The following is an 18,762-nucleotide window of genomic DNA, read 5'->3' as shown; positions in this document are numbered from 1 at the left end:
CCTGGTCAGTGGCTGAAATCAGGATTACCACTTCCTGGCTTGGTGACCTTGATTAAGCAGTAACCAGAGAAAAATGGTAATGTTAGAATTATCACCATAAGTAGGTGTAAATTATGCAGCAGAACAATAATAAAACAGCAAGATATTGGATCCAAGGTAGTCACACAGTCACATAGGCTATAATTACTGTGACCCAAAAGTGCACTCAAATAGTCATATGAAGAAAACAAAATTACAAGTAATCTATTGTGTTTTGTTTTGTTTTTAATTTAATTTTTTCTCAAATTTTTTAAACATTTTCCATGATTATAAAAATATATCCCATTGTAATACCCCTCCCCATTTTCCCCTTTGAAATTCCATTCTCCATCATGTCCCCTCCCTGTCTCAATAACTCTCTTTTATTTTGATGTCATGATCTTTCCCTTCTCTTATGATGGTCTTGTGTAGGTAGTGTCAGGCACTATGAGGTCATGGATACTGAGGCCATTTTATGTCTGGAGGGAGAACATTGTAAGGAGTCCTACCCTTCCTTTTGCTCTCACATTCTTTCCGCTACCTCTTCCACATTAGACCCTGAGCCTTGGAAGGTGTGATCGAGATGTTACTCAGTACTCTAGTCAATTTTTGCCAGCACCATGATACATTCTGAGTTGTCCCAAGATCACTTCCATCTGAAAAAAGAAGATTCTCTGCCCAAAGTGAGAGTAGCATTAATATAAGGGTATGAATATTAAGAGAAGTGCTTACTGGGCAGTTTGATAAGCATAGTATATACACTTATCCAGACATCAACAGATGTTGCACCCCTAGGGCTCATGACTACCCCTGTTTTAAGTTTTCAGTATCAGGGATGTATTCCCTCCCTTGGAGCGGGCCTCCAGTCCAATTAGAGGGAAGTTGGTTTCCACCATGACAGATGTGCCAATATTGCACCTGTTGGCTCATTTGGCATGGGTGGCCAATTATAAGGCTTGCAGTTTCCACTGTTGAGTATCTTCTCTGGTGGTATCTCGTTCTCCCATTGAACTACATGTAGAATGGCTTATTACAGCTTTCTGTCAACTGGTCTACATGGAGGAGGTTATCAGCTCAGTTCCAGCAGGAATTCTCAGTGGCCTTGCAGCCCAAGTATGTGGAGTCTTCAGCAATAGGGTCTTAACATATGTTCCTGGTGGGAAACCAAGGGCCTTGGCATTGGCCTAATGTTTTGGGGGCATCTGAGACCACCCTGGCCAACAACTCACTGGAAGGTATCCCATCCCTGGCACTGAAAATTTTCTAGGAACAATCTATGATTCCTGAGTATTCCATTGTCCAAAACCAGAGGATTCCTTATGATTTATTTATATCCTCTTAGATTTTGATTAGCCCTCCCTGCATCTCTGGGATAAAGCCTACTTGCTCAGGGTGAATGATCTTTCTGATATATTCTTGTATTCTGTTTGCCAATATTTTGTTGAGAATTTTTGCATCTATGTTCATGAGGGAGATTGGTCTGCAATTTTCTTTTTTGTTCTATCTTTGCCTGGTTTTGGTATCAGGGTGATGCTGGCTTCATAGAAGGAGTTTGGTAGAATTCCTTCTTTTTCTATTTTATAGAAAAGCTTAAGAAGCAATGGTGTTAGCTCTTCCCTGAAGTCTGGTAAATTTAAGCAGTGAACCCATCTGGGCCTGGGTTTTTTTTTTTTTTAGTTGGGAGATTTTTGATAACTGTTCGGATCTCCATGCTTGGTATAGGTCTATTTAAGTGACTAATCTCATCTTGATTTAATTTAGGTAGAGCATGTAAATCAAGGAAGTCATCCATTTCTTTCAGATTTTCATACTTTGTGGAATATATGCTTTTATAGTATGTCCCTATGAGTTTTTGGATTTCTCTGGCATCTATTGTGATGTTACCTTTTTCATCTCCAATTTTATTTGTTTCGCCAATGCAAGCATGACATGTTGCTCCCATGTAGTCGCCAAGAGCTAAAATTGCCTTCTGGATCTGTTGAGGCCGTTCTCTGGTGGGTCCAATACTAGTACTTGGGTCTCCTTGAATTCAATCTCCAATTGTTGCAGGATGTGAATAGCAAATGTGGCTGTCTTGCCAGTACCTGACTGAGCTTGAGCAATCACATCATACCCTTTAATACAAGGAATAATGGCTCTCTGCTGAAAGCTGAAGGCTTCTCAAAACTGTAAGCATAAATTCCACAAAGAAGAGACTCCTTTAAATTCATATCATCAAAGTTTTCAACAATCTCATTCCAGTTGCTCTCGATGACACCATCAGGTTCCATTCCCTCTGGGCTGCCATGTTCTCTGTTATAATCATTGGAGCCACCAGACATGATCCGATGAACCGCTCAGCACCTGATTGGAAAGTCATCTCTAATTTTATTAATTTGTGTCTCTTCTCTCTTTCTTTTGGCCAGATTTGCTAATGGTTGATCAATCTTGTTTATTCTTTCAAAGAACCAACTCTTTGTTTCATTGATTCTTTGGATTGGTTTTTCAGTTTCTATTTCATTAATTTCTGCCCTAATCTTTATTATTTCTTCCTGTCTGCTGATTTTGGGTTGCCTTGTTCTTTTTTTTGAAGGCTTTACGGTGGAGCATTAGGTCATTTATTTGTGACCTTTCTAATTTCTTAATATAGGCACTTAAGGCTATAAATTTACCTCTTAGGACTGCCTTCATTGTGTCCCAGAGATTTTTGTATGTTGTGTTCTCATTATCATTTGACTCTATAAATATTTTGATTTCCCTCTTGATTTCTCATTGACCCATTCATCATTTAGTAATGTGTTGTTTAATTTCCATGATTTCGTGTATGCTCTACAGCCTTTCTTGCTGTTGATTTGTAGTTTGATTCCATTGTGGTCAGATAGAATGCAAGAGATTATTTCAATTTTCCTGTGTTTGTTAAGATTTGCTTTGTGTCCTAATATATGTTTTCTAGGTTCATTTGCTTGAAACACTGTTTTCCAACCTTTCATCCTAAGATAGTATCCATCCTTTGTAGAAAGGTGGGTTTCTTGGAGGCAACAAATTGAAGGATCCTGCTTTTTAACCCAGTCTGCAAACCTATGTTTTTTGGTTGGGGCATTGAGGCTGTTGATATTAAGAGATATTATTGAATGGTGTGTATTTATTTTTGCCATTTTTTTTTGTAGTTCTTTGGGTTTTACCTTTGCTCTCTTGTGTTAACTAATATTTGAGTATTGTTTACTTTTTCCTGGTTCCTTATATGTGTGCTTTCCTTTTTCTTCAGCATGGAGGATTCTTTCAAGTATTTTCTGTAGAGCTGGTTTTGTCTTCAAATCGTCCTTTAGCCTACTATTGTCATGGAATGTCCTTATTTCTCCGTCTCTTTCAATGGATAGCTTTGCAGGATAAAGAAACCTTGGTTGACAGTTGTTATCTTTCAGGACTTGGAATACATCACTCCACGCCCTTCTGGCTTTTAAAGTTTGTGTTGAGTAATCTGCCGTAATCCTCATAGTCTTGCCTTTGTAGGTAACTTGATTTTTATTTCTGAATCCTTTCAATATTTTTTCTTTGGTTAGTATGTGTGTTTAGCTTGATTATAATATGGCAAGGAGAGGTTCTTTCCAGGTTTTGTCTGGCTGGTGTTCTAAGGATTCCTGTATCTGCATTGGCACCTCTTTCACAATTTGGGGGAAGTTTTCTTTTATGATTTTGTTGAAAATGCCAACTATGCCTTTGGAGTGAATTTCTTCCCCTTCTACTATGCTCTGAATTCTTGTGTTTGATCTTTTCATAATGTCCTGAATATCTTGAATTTCCCACTCATACTTTTCTATTAGTTTGTCTTTCTCTTTGTTGGACTGTATTAGATTTGCCACCTGGTCTTCTAGCTTAGATATTCTGTCCTCTCCTTCATCCATTCTGCTGGTGAGATTTTCTACAGAGTTTTTCATTTCATTAACTGTGTTCTTCATTGCTAGTAATTCTAACTGGTTTTTCTTTATTATTTCAATTTCCTTATTTTTGCCTAGTATTGACCTCTTTATTTCATTAAAATCCCATCCTGTGGCTTCTTTGCTTCCTTTGGTTTCTTCTTTGAGTTCTTTGAACATACTTATAATCATTCTCTTGAAATCTTTCTCAGGCATTTCCTCTAACTCGTTCTCACTGGAGGTCATTTTGGTGGATTTATATTGTCTTGATTTTTGGTGTTTCTTCTGTTATATTGTATATAGTTTTGTATCTTGGATTAGTTAATGATTGGATTTTCCAGTTACCTGGGTATTAGGAGATGTATCAATCAATCAGATGTTATATATCTTCAGGATAGGAGCTTAAGGTCCTAGATGTGGCTCTGAAGACTCAGAGTATCTACAAAAGTGACTCTAGGTGTTGGGTATGCCTGCTATGAGAGTATTCAAGTAGGCTAAGTGGAACAAAATACAGACAGATTCTAAAATTTCACTGAACAATGTACACTTTCAATGAAAAACAGTACAGAGAATTTATGCAAGAGTAGGTATTATGACAACCAGATCCTCTCTCTGGACCTTAGGCTGTATGGTGCTTCACCCATTCCCTTAATCCTGACAACAAGGTGGTTAAGATTTCTGGTCTGTAGAGGGTTCCTAGTCATCTTGTGACCAGGTGACACCCTTCCCTAATGTATAACAGAAGAGTAAACAATGCTACTATAATTCAAGAACCAACGAATAACAAGCCCAAAATACAGCGTATTTCAGAATGGGAAATTTGACCATCCATCCGATTTAACATATAATTTATCCTGATATGGAGGGTTGAATTAGCACTTCTGGTTCAGGCATATATACCAGGTTTATTAGGTGGGTACTGACCTGGTGTAATCCCAGTTACCTTTTGGGGTGATTTTGGTCTCACCTGCCCTCTTGATTGGGTCCCTCTTTTATGCTCTGTCAGTTCAAGTAGGCGTGGCTGGGTCCCTGGACCGCTGCTCTCTTCCTGAAGGCTGGGCACTGGCCGTGGGGAAAGGGAGAGTGCCGATGCTGCTCTAGTTTGCCCACTGTTTTATGTGTTCTTCTACTTTGTGATCTGCTCCTCCATTGTTCACTGCCGTTCTCACTTCACGTTTCTTGAGTTTGTGGAGAGCTCTGGTGTGAGTGGGATATCCCCTTGCCTGGCTTTTCCTGCCGCTCAAGTTCAGCCTGGTGGCTGGCTGGTGCGCCGCAGCCACGGTCTCACATGCAGACCCACCCCGCCAGAGCAGCTTCTGCCAGCCTGTGTGGGCTCCGGATGCTCTGGATCTCTCCTATTTCTCTGCTGCTGTTTCACTTTCCTATGCACCTCACTTTTTAGTAAAAGTGTGTATTTTGCTGTTTTATTGTTTTGTTTGTTTGTTTTGGCTTTTTCCCCCCTAGGCTGCTTTGGCATGGTTCCTTCGCCACCATCTTAACCAGAAGTCACAAGTGATATATTTTGAAGAAAGACAGGGTCTTCATAAGACTGAAATTTTCCACGTGCAAGTCTAAGTGTACATCCCTATCTCTCACTCAGTATGAGTGGATCAAAGAACTGAAAAAAATTTAAACTATTTTTTTTTAAATTTTTTGTTTATTTATTTATTTGAGAATGACAGACAGAGAAAGAGGCAGTTAGAGAGATAGAGAGACAATGGGCACACCAGGGCTTCCAGCCACTGCAAACGAACTCCAGACGCGTGTGCCCCCTTGTGCATCTGGCTAACATGGGTCCTGGGGAATTGAGCCTTGAACCGGGGTCCTTAGGCTTCACAGGCAAGCGCCTAACCACTAAGCCATCTCTCCAGCCCTAAACTATTTTTAATACATTTTCATTTATTATTATTTATTTATTTAAGAGTGACAAACAGAAAGAGTCTGATAGATAGAGAATGGGGCACCAGGGCTGCCAGCCACTGCAAATGAACTCCAGATTCATGCATCACCTTGTGCATCTGGTTGGAGAACTGAATATTTTTAATAGTGTTTAATAGTGTTTGTCAGACATGCTGGTACATGCCCCTCATGCTAGTACTGAGGAGGGTGAAGTCAAAGGATCACTGAATTCAAGGCTAACCTGTGCTTGTTTTAGGTGATTTCTTAAAAACAAAAGTAAAGATTGTAAATGTCAGAACTACTGGAGGACTATAGGAAGGAATTGAAGGAGGAACTTTCCATGATATAGGAATGGAAAAACACTTCCTGAACAAAACCCAAGTAGCACAGGATCTTAAACAATCACTCAACCAATGGGGTCACATGAAGCTGAAGAGTTTCTTCGCAAACATACAATAAACAAAGCCATTTGATTACCCACCAAGTGGGAGAAAATACTTGTTGAATACCCAACTGACAGAAGCCTAATCTCTAGAATCTACAAAGAACTCAAAAACCTAGACAATAAAAAGTAAAAAAAAAAAAAAAAAAAAAGGAAATAACTGGACAGGCAGTTCACAGAGAAAGAAATACAGATGGCAAACACACACTTAAGGAAATGTTCACCATCCCTAATCATCAGGGAAATGCAAATGAAAACAACCACGAGATTCCACCTTACACCAGTAGGGATAGCAAACATTAAAAAATTCAATGAGAATAAATGCTGGTGAGGATGTGGTAGAAATAGGAACCCTCATCCACTGTTGGTGGTAATGTAAGATGGTACAACCACTTTGGAAAGCAATATGGGGACTCTTAAAAGAGCTGACTATAGAGTTTCCAACAGACCCAGTTATTCCTTTAGTAGGCATGTACCCTAAGACCTCCAAGCCAGAGATTTCCAGAGACACAGAGGCTCCCAAGACCTCATCACTGAAGCAGACCTAAAATGAACCCAACATGGCTCAGGGAACTTTGTGGAAGAGGGTGTAGAAAGACTGTCAGAGCCATGCGTTGGGTCATGATATACAGAGAAATTTTCTCCTCCCCATAACTGAGGGCTAACCCCACAATTCATGACCCATATAACCCCAAAATATGGGTCAGGGGGAGGGAGGAAGACAGGGTGGAGTCTAACAATGGTACCAAGGTGACTGTATTCACTGAGTACAAAACTAATTAAAAATAATAATCAGAAAAAGAACCTTAAGTGTTAGACATGGTGATGCATCCCTTCCATGCTAGCACTGAGGAGGCTGAAGGTGGGGGATCACTGTGAATTCAAGGCTAACCTGTGCTTGTATTAGATTATTCCTCAAAAACAAACAAAGAAGTTATAAATGTCAGAACTACTAGAGGGCTAGATATAGAAGATATTGCCATGGAAATTGACTTTGTGAAAAAAGTGAAGATGCTCTGGCAAAACTTCAAGATTTGAGTGATACAACTGGTCATGATAGAATATGCCTGTGTCCACAGTGGATAAGAAAGCCACAGTTGTCCTCAGTTACATAATTATTTCAATGCCAACCTAGGTTATATGAGATCAATTGTGTAAGAAGATCTTTAAAGAAACTTTGAATGCATCCACAATTCACAGAATTGGAAAAAGATAATGCTTGAGTGAAAAACACTAAGAAATGACTGAGAGTATGTATGTGGCAATGTTTAAAAATATGGAATATTGACCAGAGATATGGCTTATTGATTGAAGGCATTCACTTGCAAAGCCTGATGGTCAGGGTTCAATTCCAAAGTCCAGATTGCAAAGTGGCATAAGAATCTGCATTTGTTTTCAGTGGCATGAGGTCCTGGTGTATCACTTTCGTAACACTAATTCTGTATCTGCTTGGAAATAAGTAAAAATATAAAAAATATAGGAATTCAGCTTCCAGGTAAGATGGCTGCATAGGAGTCACAGCAGTCTAGGTTAGGGAGCAATTTAAACAGAACCACAGCAAAATACACTCTTTGTCTGAAAAGTGAATGTGTATAGGTTTTATTGTCCCAGCAGAGAACCAAGACAGACTAGGATCTACTAGAAAGGAGGAAACCAGCTTGAATCCCACTGAGGTGCTTGTGGATTGAGACATAGCCCACACCCAGTTGTAGGAGCAGAGATCAAGCAAGGGGATTTTCCAGCATCTTTAGCCTCGTTGCAAAGTCAATGAACCTGAAAGGAGGACAGCATAGATCAGCTCAGGAGCTCCTTCAACAGATACCGATGGGGCCAGCTCAGCAGTTACAGTGCAATGCCAGGCTTCCTGCACTCTCCCATCCCCCAATTGACAACACTGTGACACTCCAGGGAACACGTTCAGACCCCAGAAGCAGGGCATCCAGCACAGGTGATCAGAGCACCAGCTCCACAGCACAACATGGAGGGTTGGGGGGGCACTCAACATTGGCGAGATTTGAAGCCATTCCAAAAGGAAATGATGCAGACTGAAAATAAGCAGGTGCATAGGCCTGCACAGGAAATGCTCATCTCCCTTTCCATGTCAGGGCAGGTTATGGGTTACTTATTCTTGGTTGCTTTACCATTCTCAATTCAACTGTATTTGGGGCTTGACTATTGTAGCCTTTGACACTTTCAGATCCATAAGGCTGTTGTCTTTTTCTTTTGTCATTATTGGGGTCAGGGTCCTATTCAGACCCAGTCTGACTTGTAACCCATTTGAGAACAGTAATATAAACCTCCCAGCTGACAGGATTAAGAATGCAGAACACACACCCTTAGAATTTTGGCTTTATAAGGTTATCTGTTTCATTCTACATACTTGCGTACTCTGTTCTGGTTTTTATTGAATGTGTATATTGCTCACTTGATTTTTTTTTTTAATAGTTTGCCAGTAAATTTCTCCACCCAGCTCACTAGAATAGTTGAATAGTAGGCAAACTCAACACCTAGGAGTACAGGAGCTGCACTTGGCACCTTAAATTTGTACTTTGAAGGTACATAAAATTGGATTGCTAAGCCTTAAAGATCCACAGATAATTAGAAAACCCAACCATCAAATCAACTCAGGAAGCAAAAATCATCACTGCATTATAATACAAGATATACAGAGAATCAAGACAACACAATCCCATGAAAAATAAAGAATAAATCAAAGGAATCAAGGAATTAAAGAAGAGAACAAACTCCTGAAGGAATTCCAAGAGAACACAGGAAATAAGGTTAATGAAATAGGGAGGTCATCACAGGATATGAGTAAGAAAATAAAAATACTAAAGTGAAACCAGGAAGAAATACTAGCACTAAACAACACTATCAAATAAAAAACTCTGGAAAGGCTCACCAGTAGAAGTATGAAGGAGAGAACAGGATATCTAAAGTAGAAGACCAGGTGGCAGATCTAATACAGTCCAACAACGAGAAAGAAAAGCTAACAGGAAGGTATGAATGTTAAATTAAAGATATCTGGACCACTGTGAAAAGATCAAACATAAGAATTCAGGGTATAGTAGAAGAAGAAGAATTTCAATCCACAGGCTTTGTAAGTGTTGTCAACAAAATCATAGAAGGAAATTTTCCCTAAATTGGGAAAGATATGCCAATGCAGATACAAGAAGCTTTTTGAACACCATACAGACAAAATCTGGAAAGAACCTCTGCTCACCATGATATAATTAAACTACTAAACACGCAAACCAAAGAAAATACATTGAAAGCAGTTAGACAGATAAAGCAAATCACCTGTAAGGGCAAGCCCATCAGGATTACAGCACATTACTCAACAAAACTTTAAAAGCCAGAAGGGCTTGGAATACTGTATTGCAAGTTCTGAAAGATAACAACTGTCAACCAAGAATACTTGATCCTCCAAATCTGTCTATCCAAATTGAAGGAGAAATAAGGACATTCCACAACAAAAACAGGCTAAAAGAATTTATGACAACTAAGCCAGCTCTATAGAAAATACTTGAAAGAATCCTTCGTGCTGGAGAGAAAGTAAAGCACACACATGAGGAAACAGGAAAATATAAACCATCTTCAAATAACAGTTAAAGCAAGAGAGTAAAGGGAAACAGGAATCACTATAAAACTATAATACTAATGAGAATAAACATGTACCTTTCAATCAGTAGTAACTCATAATATCAATGGCCTCAATGCCCCAACCAAAAGACTGAATAAAAAAATAGGATCCTGCTGTTTGTTGCCTCCAGAAAACTCATCTCTCAATAAAAGATAGACACTGTCTTAGGATGAAAGGATGAAAAATGCTATTTCAAGCAAACTGGTCTAGCAAACAAGGAGGGTTTGCTATCTGAATATCTGAGAGGATATATTTCAAACCAAGATATGAGGAAAGATAAAGAAGATCATTTTAGGGCTGGAGAGATGGCTTAGCAGTTAAGTGCTTGCCTGTGAAGCCTAAGGACCCTGGTTAGGGGCTCAGTTCCCCAGGACTCACGTTAGCCAGATGCACAAGGAGGCACATGTATCTGGAGTTCGTTTGCAGTGACTGGAAGCGCTGGCACTCTCTCTTGCTCGCTTACTTGCTCTCAAATAAATAAAAATAAACAAAAAATAAGAAAAAAGAAGACCATTTTATACTCATTAAAGCAACACACTTAACAGGAGGACATCACAGTCCTAAAGGTATATGCACATAACATGGTGGCTCCCAATTTCATCAAACACTATTATACTTAAGGTCACAGATAACACCAAACACAGTTGTAGTGGGTGACTTCAATACCCCACTCTCATCAATTGACAAGTCATCCCTACAAAACAACAACAAAAAATCAGAGACACATCTGGATTAAATGATATCATGGAACAAAAGGACCTAACAGATATCTACAGATCATTTCATCCAAATGCTGCAGAATATACATTTTTCTTAGTAGCACATGGAACAGTCTCCAAAATACTTGATATATTAGGACACAAAGCAAATCTTAACAAATACAGGAAAATTGAAATAATCCCTTATACTCTATCTCACCACAATGGGATTAAACTACAAATCAGCAACAAGAAAAACTACAGAACATACACAAATTCATGGAGACTAAACAGTACTCACTATTGAATGATAAATGGGTCACTGAATACATCAAAAAGGAAATCCATAAATTCATAGAACCAAATGATAATGAGAACACAACAAACAAAACCTTTGGGACAAAATGAAGGCAGTCCTATGATGGAAATATATAGCTCTATGTGCCTCTATTAAGAAATTAGGGAGCTGGGTGTGGTGGCGTACACCTTTAATCCCAGCACTCAGGAGGCAGAGGTAGGAAGATTGCCGTGAGTATAAGGCCACCCTGAGACTACATTGTTAATTCCAGGTCAGCCTGGGCCAAAGTGAGACCGTACCTCAAAAAACCAAAAAATAAACAAAGAAACAACAACAACACAAAAAAAGAAATTAGAGAGTTTCCAATAAACAATTTGATTCTCCATAAGGCCTTTGCAAAAGAAGAACAAGGCAAGCCAAAAATCAGTAGACAGGATGAAATGATAAGGAGTAGGGCAGACGTTAATGAACAAAAAAAATAATTATGACAATCCAAATAATCAATGAAACAAAGAAATAGTTCTTTGAATGGAAAAACCCTTAATAAATCTGAGCAGAATAATGAAGAGACAAAAATTAGTGAAATGAAAGATGAAAAAGGCACCATTACAACAGATACCAAAATTATTCAAAAAATCTTAAGGATAAACTTTAAGAACATATACATACATCTCTGAATTGGAAAATCTGAAAGAAATGGATGATTTTGTTGAATCACATTACCTACCAAAACTAAATCATGATAAGATAACCATTTTAATAGACCTGTTACAAGTACGGAGGTCCAAGCAGTTATAAAATGTCTCCCAATTACAGTCCAGGTTCAGATGGATTTACTGGTGATTTTTAGTAGACCTTCATGGACAAACTAATAACACTTATTCTCAAAATTTTACATAAAATAGAAAAGGAAGGGATTCTACCAAACTCTTTCTAATAAACTATCATCACCCTGATATCAAATCCAGACAAAGTCTCAACAAAAAACGAGGAAATTACAGGCCGGGCATGGTGGCACACGCCTTTAATCCCAGCACTTGGGAGGCGGAGGTAGGAGGATCACCGTGAGTTCAAGGCCACCCTGAGACTCCATAGTGAATTTCAGGTCAGCCTGGGCTAGAGTGAGACCCTACCTCGAAAAATCAAAAAAAAAAAAAAAAAAAAAAAACGAGGAAATTACAGACCAATCTCCTTCATAAACACAGATGAAAAACTCTCAACAAAATATTGGGAAATAGAATACAAGAATATATCAAAACATTCATGGGCTGGGGAGATGGCTTAGTGGTTAAGTGCTGCTTGCAAAGCCTAAGGACCCTGTTTCATGGCTCAATTCTCCAAGACCCTTGTAAGCCAGATGCATAAGGTGGCGCATGCATGTGGAATTTGTTTGCAGTGGCTGGAGGCCGTGGCATGCCTATTTTGTCTCTTCCTCTCTCTGTATGTTGCTCTCAAATAAATAAATAAATAAAAATAAAGCATAAAATGTTATTTATGCCGACCAAGTATGCTTTTCCCAGAGATGCAGGGTCATTTAACAAATGCAAAATGATAAATGTAATACACTCTATAAATGGACTAAAGAACAAAAATCACACGATCATCTCAATAGATACAGAAAAGGCATTTGACAAAATCCTTCATCCCTTCATGGTAAATGTCTTACAGAAACCTGGAATAGAAGGAATGTGTCTCAACGTAATAAAAGCTATTTATGACCAACCTGCAGACAGCATAATGCTAAATAGGGAAAACCTTGAAGCCTTTCCACTAAATTCAGCAAGAAGACAATGGTGTCCACTTTCCCCACTTTTACTTAAGATAGTACTGCAAGTCCTAACTATAGAAATCAGGCAGGAGACACTCATAATAAGGATACAAATTGGAAAGGAAGAAATCAAATTATTATTTGCAGATAATATGTTTCTATACATGAAAGACCCTACATAGTCTACCATGAAACTATCCGAGCTGATAACCACTTTTAGCAACATAACAGGATACAATATAAACACACAGAAACCAGTAGCTTTCCTATAAACTAACAACAAACATGCAGAGGGTAAAATCAGGGAGTCTCCTCAAAGAAGGAAGGAAGGAAGGGAGGGAGGGAGGGAGGGAATGAACGAACGAACCTTGGAATTACCTTAAGGACGTGAAGGATGTGTTAATCCAGGTTGCTATAACCATCTGATGGTGCATGCTTCCCACAATTCAGATGGATGTTCCTTCCTCAGTTGATATAAAATAGGAACTGCCTCACAGACACACCAGGGCATTTGCCTTCTAGATGATTCCAGATACAATTAAGTTCACAATTAAGATATTAATTAATTAAGATATTAATGGTATAATGAATAAGCTAAACTTATTAAAACGTGTTAGTGATTAATTACTAAAAAATAAGTGAAAAACTGAACTAGATAAGAAAACAAAAGTGCAGGATATGAAAATATGAGTGATTGCAGTGATGAAGAACACAAAAAATGAATGCAGAGAGAGGTAAAGCAACACTTATAATGAAAGACAAAAGGCCCAATCACTTTCCATTAGTACCACCTAGATAACCCAGTTCCTACCCTTGACTTCTTTTTCTTCTAGAGAATTGAGTGTTGTTGCTGCCTGCTCACCATAGTGGTGAATCACAGCATGTCAAGAGTAAGCAATTGCTTTGGGGAGGCCCAGGCTGCTTTAAAATCTATCAGTCCTCCATTTAGACCCTGATACCTGGGAGATCATTTGGGTATGGAGCTTGGCTTGATGCATAGTAAGGGAAGCTTTTGTTACAGGTTTGGGAAACTGGTGGATGAGTCTTCCATTGTCTGCCACCATGGGACAAATAATCCACTGGCTTGATTATCATATGTTCCAGAAGACTGGGTTTTCACTAAGCAAAAGCATTCTAAAAAGACTTGGAAAGGCATGGGTCATTGATTGTCTCCCCGCTGAGTACAGATGGAGAGCTAAATGATTTGTGAAATGATGATCTGTATGGGGAATACAGGCCTTATAGGTGTGAATAAGTTATTGTTTGAGCAAAGAGGCATGATACTGAGGGAGGAGACCAGGGAATTAGGTATAGAGGCTAGTGTCTCAGGGACATGATTTCTTAAGAGAAGATTTGACTCAGAGAGCATGTGAGGGTCTCAGGGATGTTCTGAGTGACATAGTAAATGTTTGATGGAAAAGAGATCTGGAAAGTGTTCTGAGGGAAAATGAGATTTGTAGCTGGGAGTCACAGCTAGTAGGGTTCATGATCATAGTCCCTCTATAATGTTTTGTTTGTGCTCATAGGTTTTTGTGTTAGGCTGTTTACCTAGGGGTCTATAATATCTGAATCTCTGTGACTCTCTCTTTGTCCTAATCAAGGCATGTTACACTGACCTCACTTTGGGTCCCCTATGGGTATCCTATTTGTCTCTATTATCTCAGTATCTCTCACTGTCTTAATGAAAACTTTCCTTCAAGTCCTGGGGATCCCCAGGTCATGGGCTGGAATAAAGATTCCTATCACCATGCTGGATACCTTTGATTAGGTATTTTTCCTCTCTGAGTCATTTATTCATGTGTCCATGGCGTATCTTGGTTTGAGAAATGACTGTCCACCTGGATTGGCTAAACCTGGATGCCATTGGATTTACTACCACAACACTATGTGTTGACTAAGAATCTACAAAGCATAGGAATGGTGTGGGTCACATTGTTCTTCATCCTCTGAGGATGAATAAGGGACTAAAGGGTCTTTTGAAGGTGGATGTATATGAGGAAGACAGGCCTTCTTGGTGTGAAGGGTGAATTTATGGTGTGAGGGAGGAAGCAAGAAACTGAGGACAATTCAAGAGATTGAGAGTTAGTGACTGGTGTCTATGGTGAGGGTGGGGGTGGCTACGTAAGAGGATTTGACTGAGAAAGCATGTGAGAGTGTCAGTGCTGGTCATATAGAAGCAGCAGGCATCTGATGCATAAGATACCTCGGAAAGGTTTGGAGGGAAGAGGAGCTTTGGACGTGATCTGAGTCTAAAAGGCAGTTCTCAGAAGGTGAGAGGTTTGAGTTTTGTAAGAGTGAGAATAGAAATGGAGATGTTTCAGTTTATTTATTTAAGGCTTACACATTCTAGGGAAAGCTTCACCATGGCAGTAGAAGCTGTGTCGCTTCATCATACATACACAGCCAGGCATGAAAGAGAGCATGCAGAAATCAAGGCTGCTTAGAATACACCCTAGGGGTAGGTAAAGGATACTCTGCCAATAGCACACTCCCCTAGTAGGCCTCTGCCTGTAGGACACATAAATAGGAAGTTTAATGAGACTGCCTCAAAAAAATTACGGGATACTAGGATTAAGTAGAAAGTGGGACCTGATAAAACCAGAATGACACCACCTTTGGACTCTGATGGCCATGCTATTGTGACCCTTTGTTTCCTTAGAGTGATCTAACCACCCATCCCAAATACCACATTCTTGGAATAATGCAGACCAGACCACCCATTCCTATTTTCACTTTCCAGGAATAGCCCAAGCCACTTGTCTGATTACTACTTCCCTAAAGTGGCCCAAACCCTGTGACAAGGTAGATGACCCAGCAATGAAATAATTCCAATGCCCACATTCCTTCAAAATATCCCCTAGGTTCTTTGACCTTCTTGCTCAGTGCCCTTCTCAGGATGCCTCAAATAAAGTCTATTCATGTCTTCCCTGTCATGTTATTTCCCACTTTTCCTAACATGACCCATGCGAATTTATTAACCATCCTGCTAAAGAACATCATGCTTGTTGTAACTCACACAGGAAGAAATATATGGTATATGTATAGGAGTGTATTTTCAGGGTATGGTATTATGTTGGAAGCCATATATGTAAATATATCAAGTTGTGTTTATCAAGACAGGCTAATTTAAAATACTTGGCAAGAGTTTATTGGGATGGTAGTTTGAAGGATGGTTCAAAATATTGCCTACATTATATTTGCTTGAGTTATCTGAGTTCCCATTTATTAAAGAACACATTCTATCCTAGTAGATGAAATTCATTATTTGACCACACTTCCAACTATATAACATTTGATATTTAAGTGCTGAGTAGTAATGGGGAAAGAACTACCTTCTAAAAACTTCCTTATCCTCTCCCACCATCCTCTATTTTCTTCCTCCAAAATTCAATTTACACTGATTTCTTTGTTTTTTCCTATTAGTCTCTTTTCTATTTTGATGTTATTTACTTCCCACCTACTAAGCAGTATTCATGTGGATAGCATCGGCCACAGTGAGGTTAATGTGAAGGGCACTTTTTCAGCTTCTAATTCTTTTTTTTTTTTTTTTTTCTTTTTAATGTTAGATGTAGGGTCTCACTGTAGCCCATGTTGGTCTGGAATTCACTATGTAGTCTCAGGGTACCCTCTAACTCATAGTGATCCTCATACATTTGCCTCCCTAGTGTTGAAAATGAAGGCATGTACCACCATGCCCAGCTCTCACAATTCTTTATTCACCTCTTCTACAATGGTGTCTGAGCCTTGGAGTATGTGATAGAGATGTCTCATTTAGTATTAAACATTCTACTATCAATTATCAGCAATTTGTTGTGTTTTGAATCAATCCAATGGTAACTGCCATATGAAAAGGAAGGCCTCTCTAGCAAACAGTGAGAGTACTAGTAATATATGGGCATGAACTTATTTAGAGGGCAGTTTTGTTGGAATAATATATTAAATTACAGTGAAGTCCAATTTTTTAGTCCCTCTTTTGTAGTTTTAGGTTGTAGACAAATATCTCATTATAGGAGGTGATGTCATTTGAAAACGTCGCTGTGGATTTCACCTGGCAAGAATGGCAGCACCTGGATGTTGTTCAGCAAAACCTCTACAGAGATGTGATGCTGGAGAACTACAGCAGCCTGATGTTCTTGGGTGAGCTAAACTCCCGTGAGTTTCTGAGTAGCAATTCCTTTCTTTTGGTGATTAAATATAGTTATCATTACTAATGTTTAGCATTGTTTTGATATGGTATTCTTAAACTGAGATACTTAATAGACCATATTATGTACAACAAAGTAGCTTTACAGTACACACATATATAATGACAAGAGTCTGTCAGATCAAGCATTACTTATATGGGGAACATTTAAAAATTCTTGTAGATATTTTGAAGTATTAATGTAACTGTTACCAGATGCATACTAACTTACTACTGTGCTACACAGCATAAGTTATTTCTTCCAAATGCACAGTTAATTACAACCATCTTCATTCTATTCCTTTTCTGCTATTCATTTTCCATATTCTAATTTTCAATCCTCTTTCCTGTTTTACTTTTTAAAAATTTTTAGAGAGAGAGAGAGAAGGAGGAGGAAGAGGAAGAGGCAGATAGAGTGAAAGAATGAGTGTGCCAGGACCTTCAGCCACTGCAAACAAACTCAAGATGCATGCACCATTTTGGGAATCTGGCTTTTGTGGGTACAGGAGAATCAAATTTAGTTCTTTTGGCTTTGTAGGCTAGTATCTTAACCAGTAAGCCATCTCTCCAGACCCCATTTTACCTTTTTATTCATTTCTTTTGTTGAACTCTTGTCCCACAATCTTTCTCTTCTTTTTCTTATGACCACTCTCTCTTTGTTCCACCTCTCATTAATTTCATTTATTGTCTTTCTAGTTTTATTATATTCCCCTTCTGTTATGCTCTATTCATTTAATGTTCTTTTAAAGTCATTGTTTAAGCGTTTTGTCCTAGAAAGTATGAGGCTGAGGTAGAAGAACCTCCATGAGTATAAGAAACAGCCTGGGACTACAGTATCTGGTTTTGGTCAACTTGGACTAAAGTGAGTCCATATCTTGTTAAAAAATATATATTGTATTATATATCATGCTGTTCAATATCACTTCAGAGAAATATTCTAGTTCATTAACACCAGGAGTATAAACTTTCTGTAAGCTAACTTTACAGTTCGCTTAGTAGAGATCAGTTGTTGAAATGCTGCTGTTATCTTACAGGAGTCCACTTGACATATAAAATTGACACAATTTTTCAATTACAGGGAGATGTATGACCAAACCAGATTTGATCTTCAAGTTGGAGCATGGATTTGCACCATGGAGTGTAGTAGAAGGCTCAATTCAGAGGCTTCCAGGCAAGTAGCATAGGTAAATGCAATGAGAACTCATCAAAAATTGTTATGATAAATGCTATTACTGTTAAACACCTACCTCTTATGGCATGGAGAAAGCACTATCTTGTTTCTGATATTGAAGAATGTTTTCTTATGCATTCTAAGATTTAATTCCCTATATAGGTGGTCTTGGAAAATATTGTGTTAGGTATTGTAATTCTCACTTGACCATTTTCTGGGTATTTCAGTATAACAATTCCATCAGCTACTTTAGCTGACATTATCCCTTGAAGAAACACATTAAGGAAGAAAAATATTTATTCAAGTATATACTACTCTATTATAGTGATTATGCTTTAAATGCACACACAAAGAAAGTACTCAACATAATTATATTTACAATCACCTGTGAAATTTAGAAGTGATTGAGAAAAGAGAGCATCAGAGATTCCATTATATGGGACTAGAACACTTCTGTGCAACATGCATAAGAAGAATGTAGGTGACAAAAGTATGATTTGTGAAATCTAGGAAGTGTATCAGGGATTTCAAAAGAACATTTGGTACATACATTGAAGAAAGGAAAATCTGAATGACAGTGCAATGAAAAGTAAGAAGTAGTCCACTCTAATGTTTTAGAAGAAAATAACAACATAAAGCCACAGGTAAAGCATAAGACCAGACAGTACGGAGAGCTGTTATGCAAAAAGTGTGGTACTTGTAGTGTTCTTAGAAATAGGAGTCTGTTGCTGGGACTAATTCCAGATATT

General features: G+C 38.5%; 1 protein-coding gene across 27 annotated transcripts in view; it reads left to right on the top strand.

Moving 5' to 3' along the window:
* The window catches only part of LOC123457307 (zinc finger protein 39-like), a 94,268-nt gene that overhangs the window by 35,613 nt on the left and 39,893 nt on the right, over positions 1 to 18,762 (top strand). For 22 of the 27 annotated variants that reach the window (XR_006634968.1, XM_045141280.1, XM_045141279.1 and 19 more), the window contains 2 exons: positions 16,670 to 16,811; positions 17,921 to 18,013. Coding sequence is in view for 24 of the 27 variants with exons in the window: in XM_045141280.1 (XP_044997215.1) it covers positions 16,670 to 16,811; positions 17,921 to 18,013 (235 nt within the window). In the remaining 3 variants the exon portion in view is untranslated. Of the gene's footprint in view, positions 1 to 15,009; positions 15,118 to 16,669; positions 16,812 to 17,920; positions 18,027 to 18,762 lie in introns of all 27 variants that reach the window. The other 5 variants (XM_045141275.1, XM_045141274.1, XR_006634970.1 and 2 more) reach the window with 3 other exon arrangements.

This window comes from Jaculus jaculus, unplaced genomic scaffold (genome assembly GCF_020740685.1).
Source record: "Jaculus jaculus isolate mJacJac1 unplaced genomic scaffold, mJacJac1.mat.Y.cur mat_scaffold_35_1_3033546_arrow_ctg1, whole genome shotgun sequence".
NCBI lineage: Eukaryota > Metazoa > Chordata > Mammalia > Rodentia > Dipodidae > Jaculus > Jaculus jaculus.
This window is presented reverse-complemented; position numbering and strand designations above follow the sequence as displayed.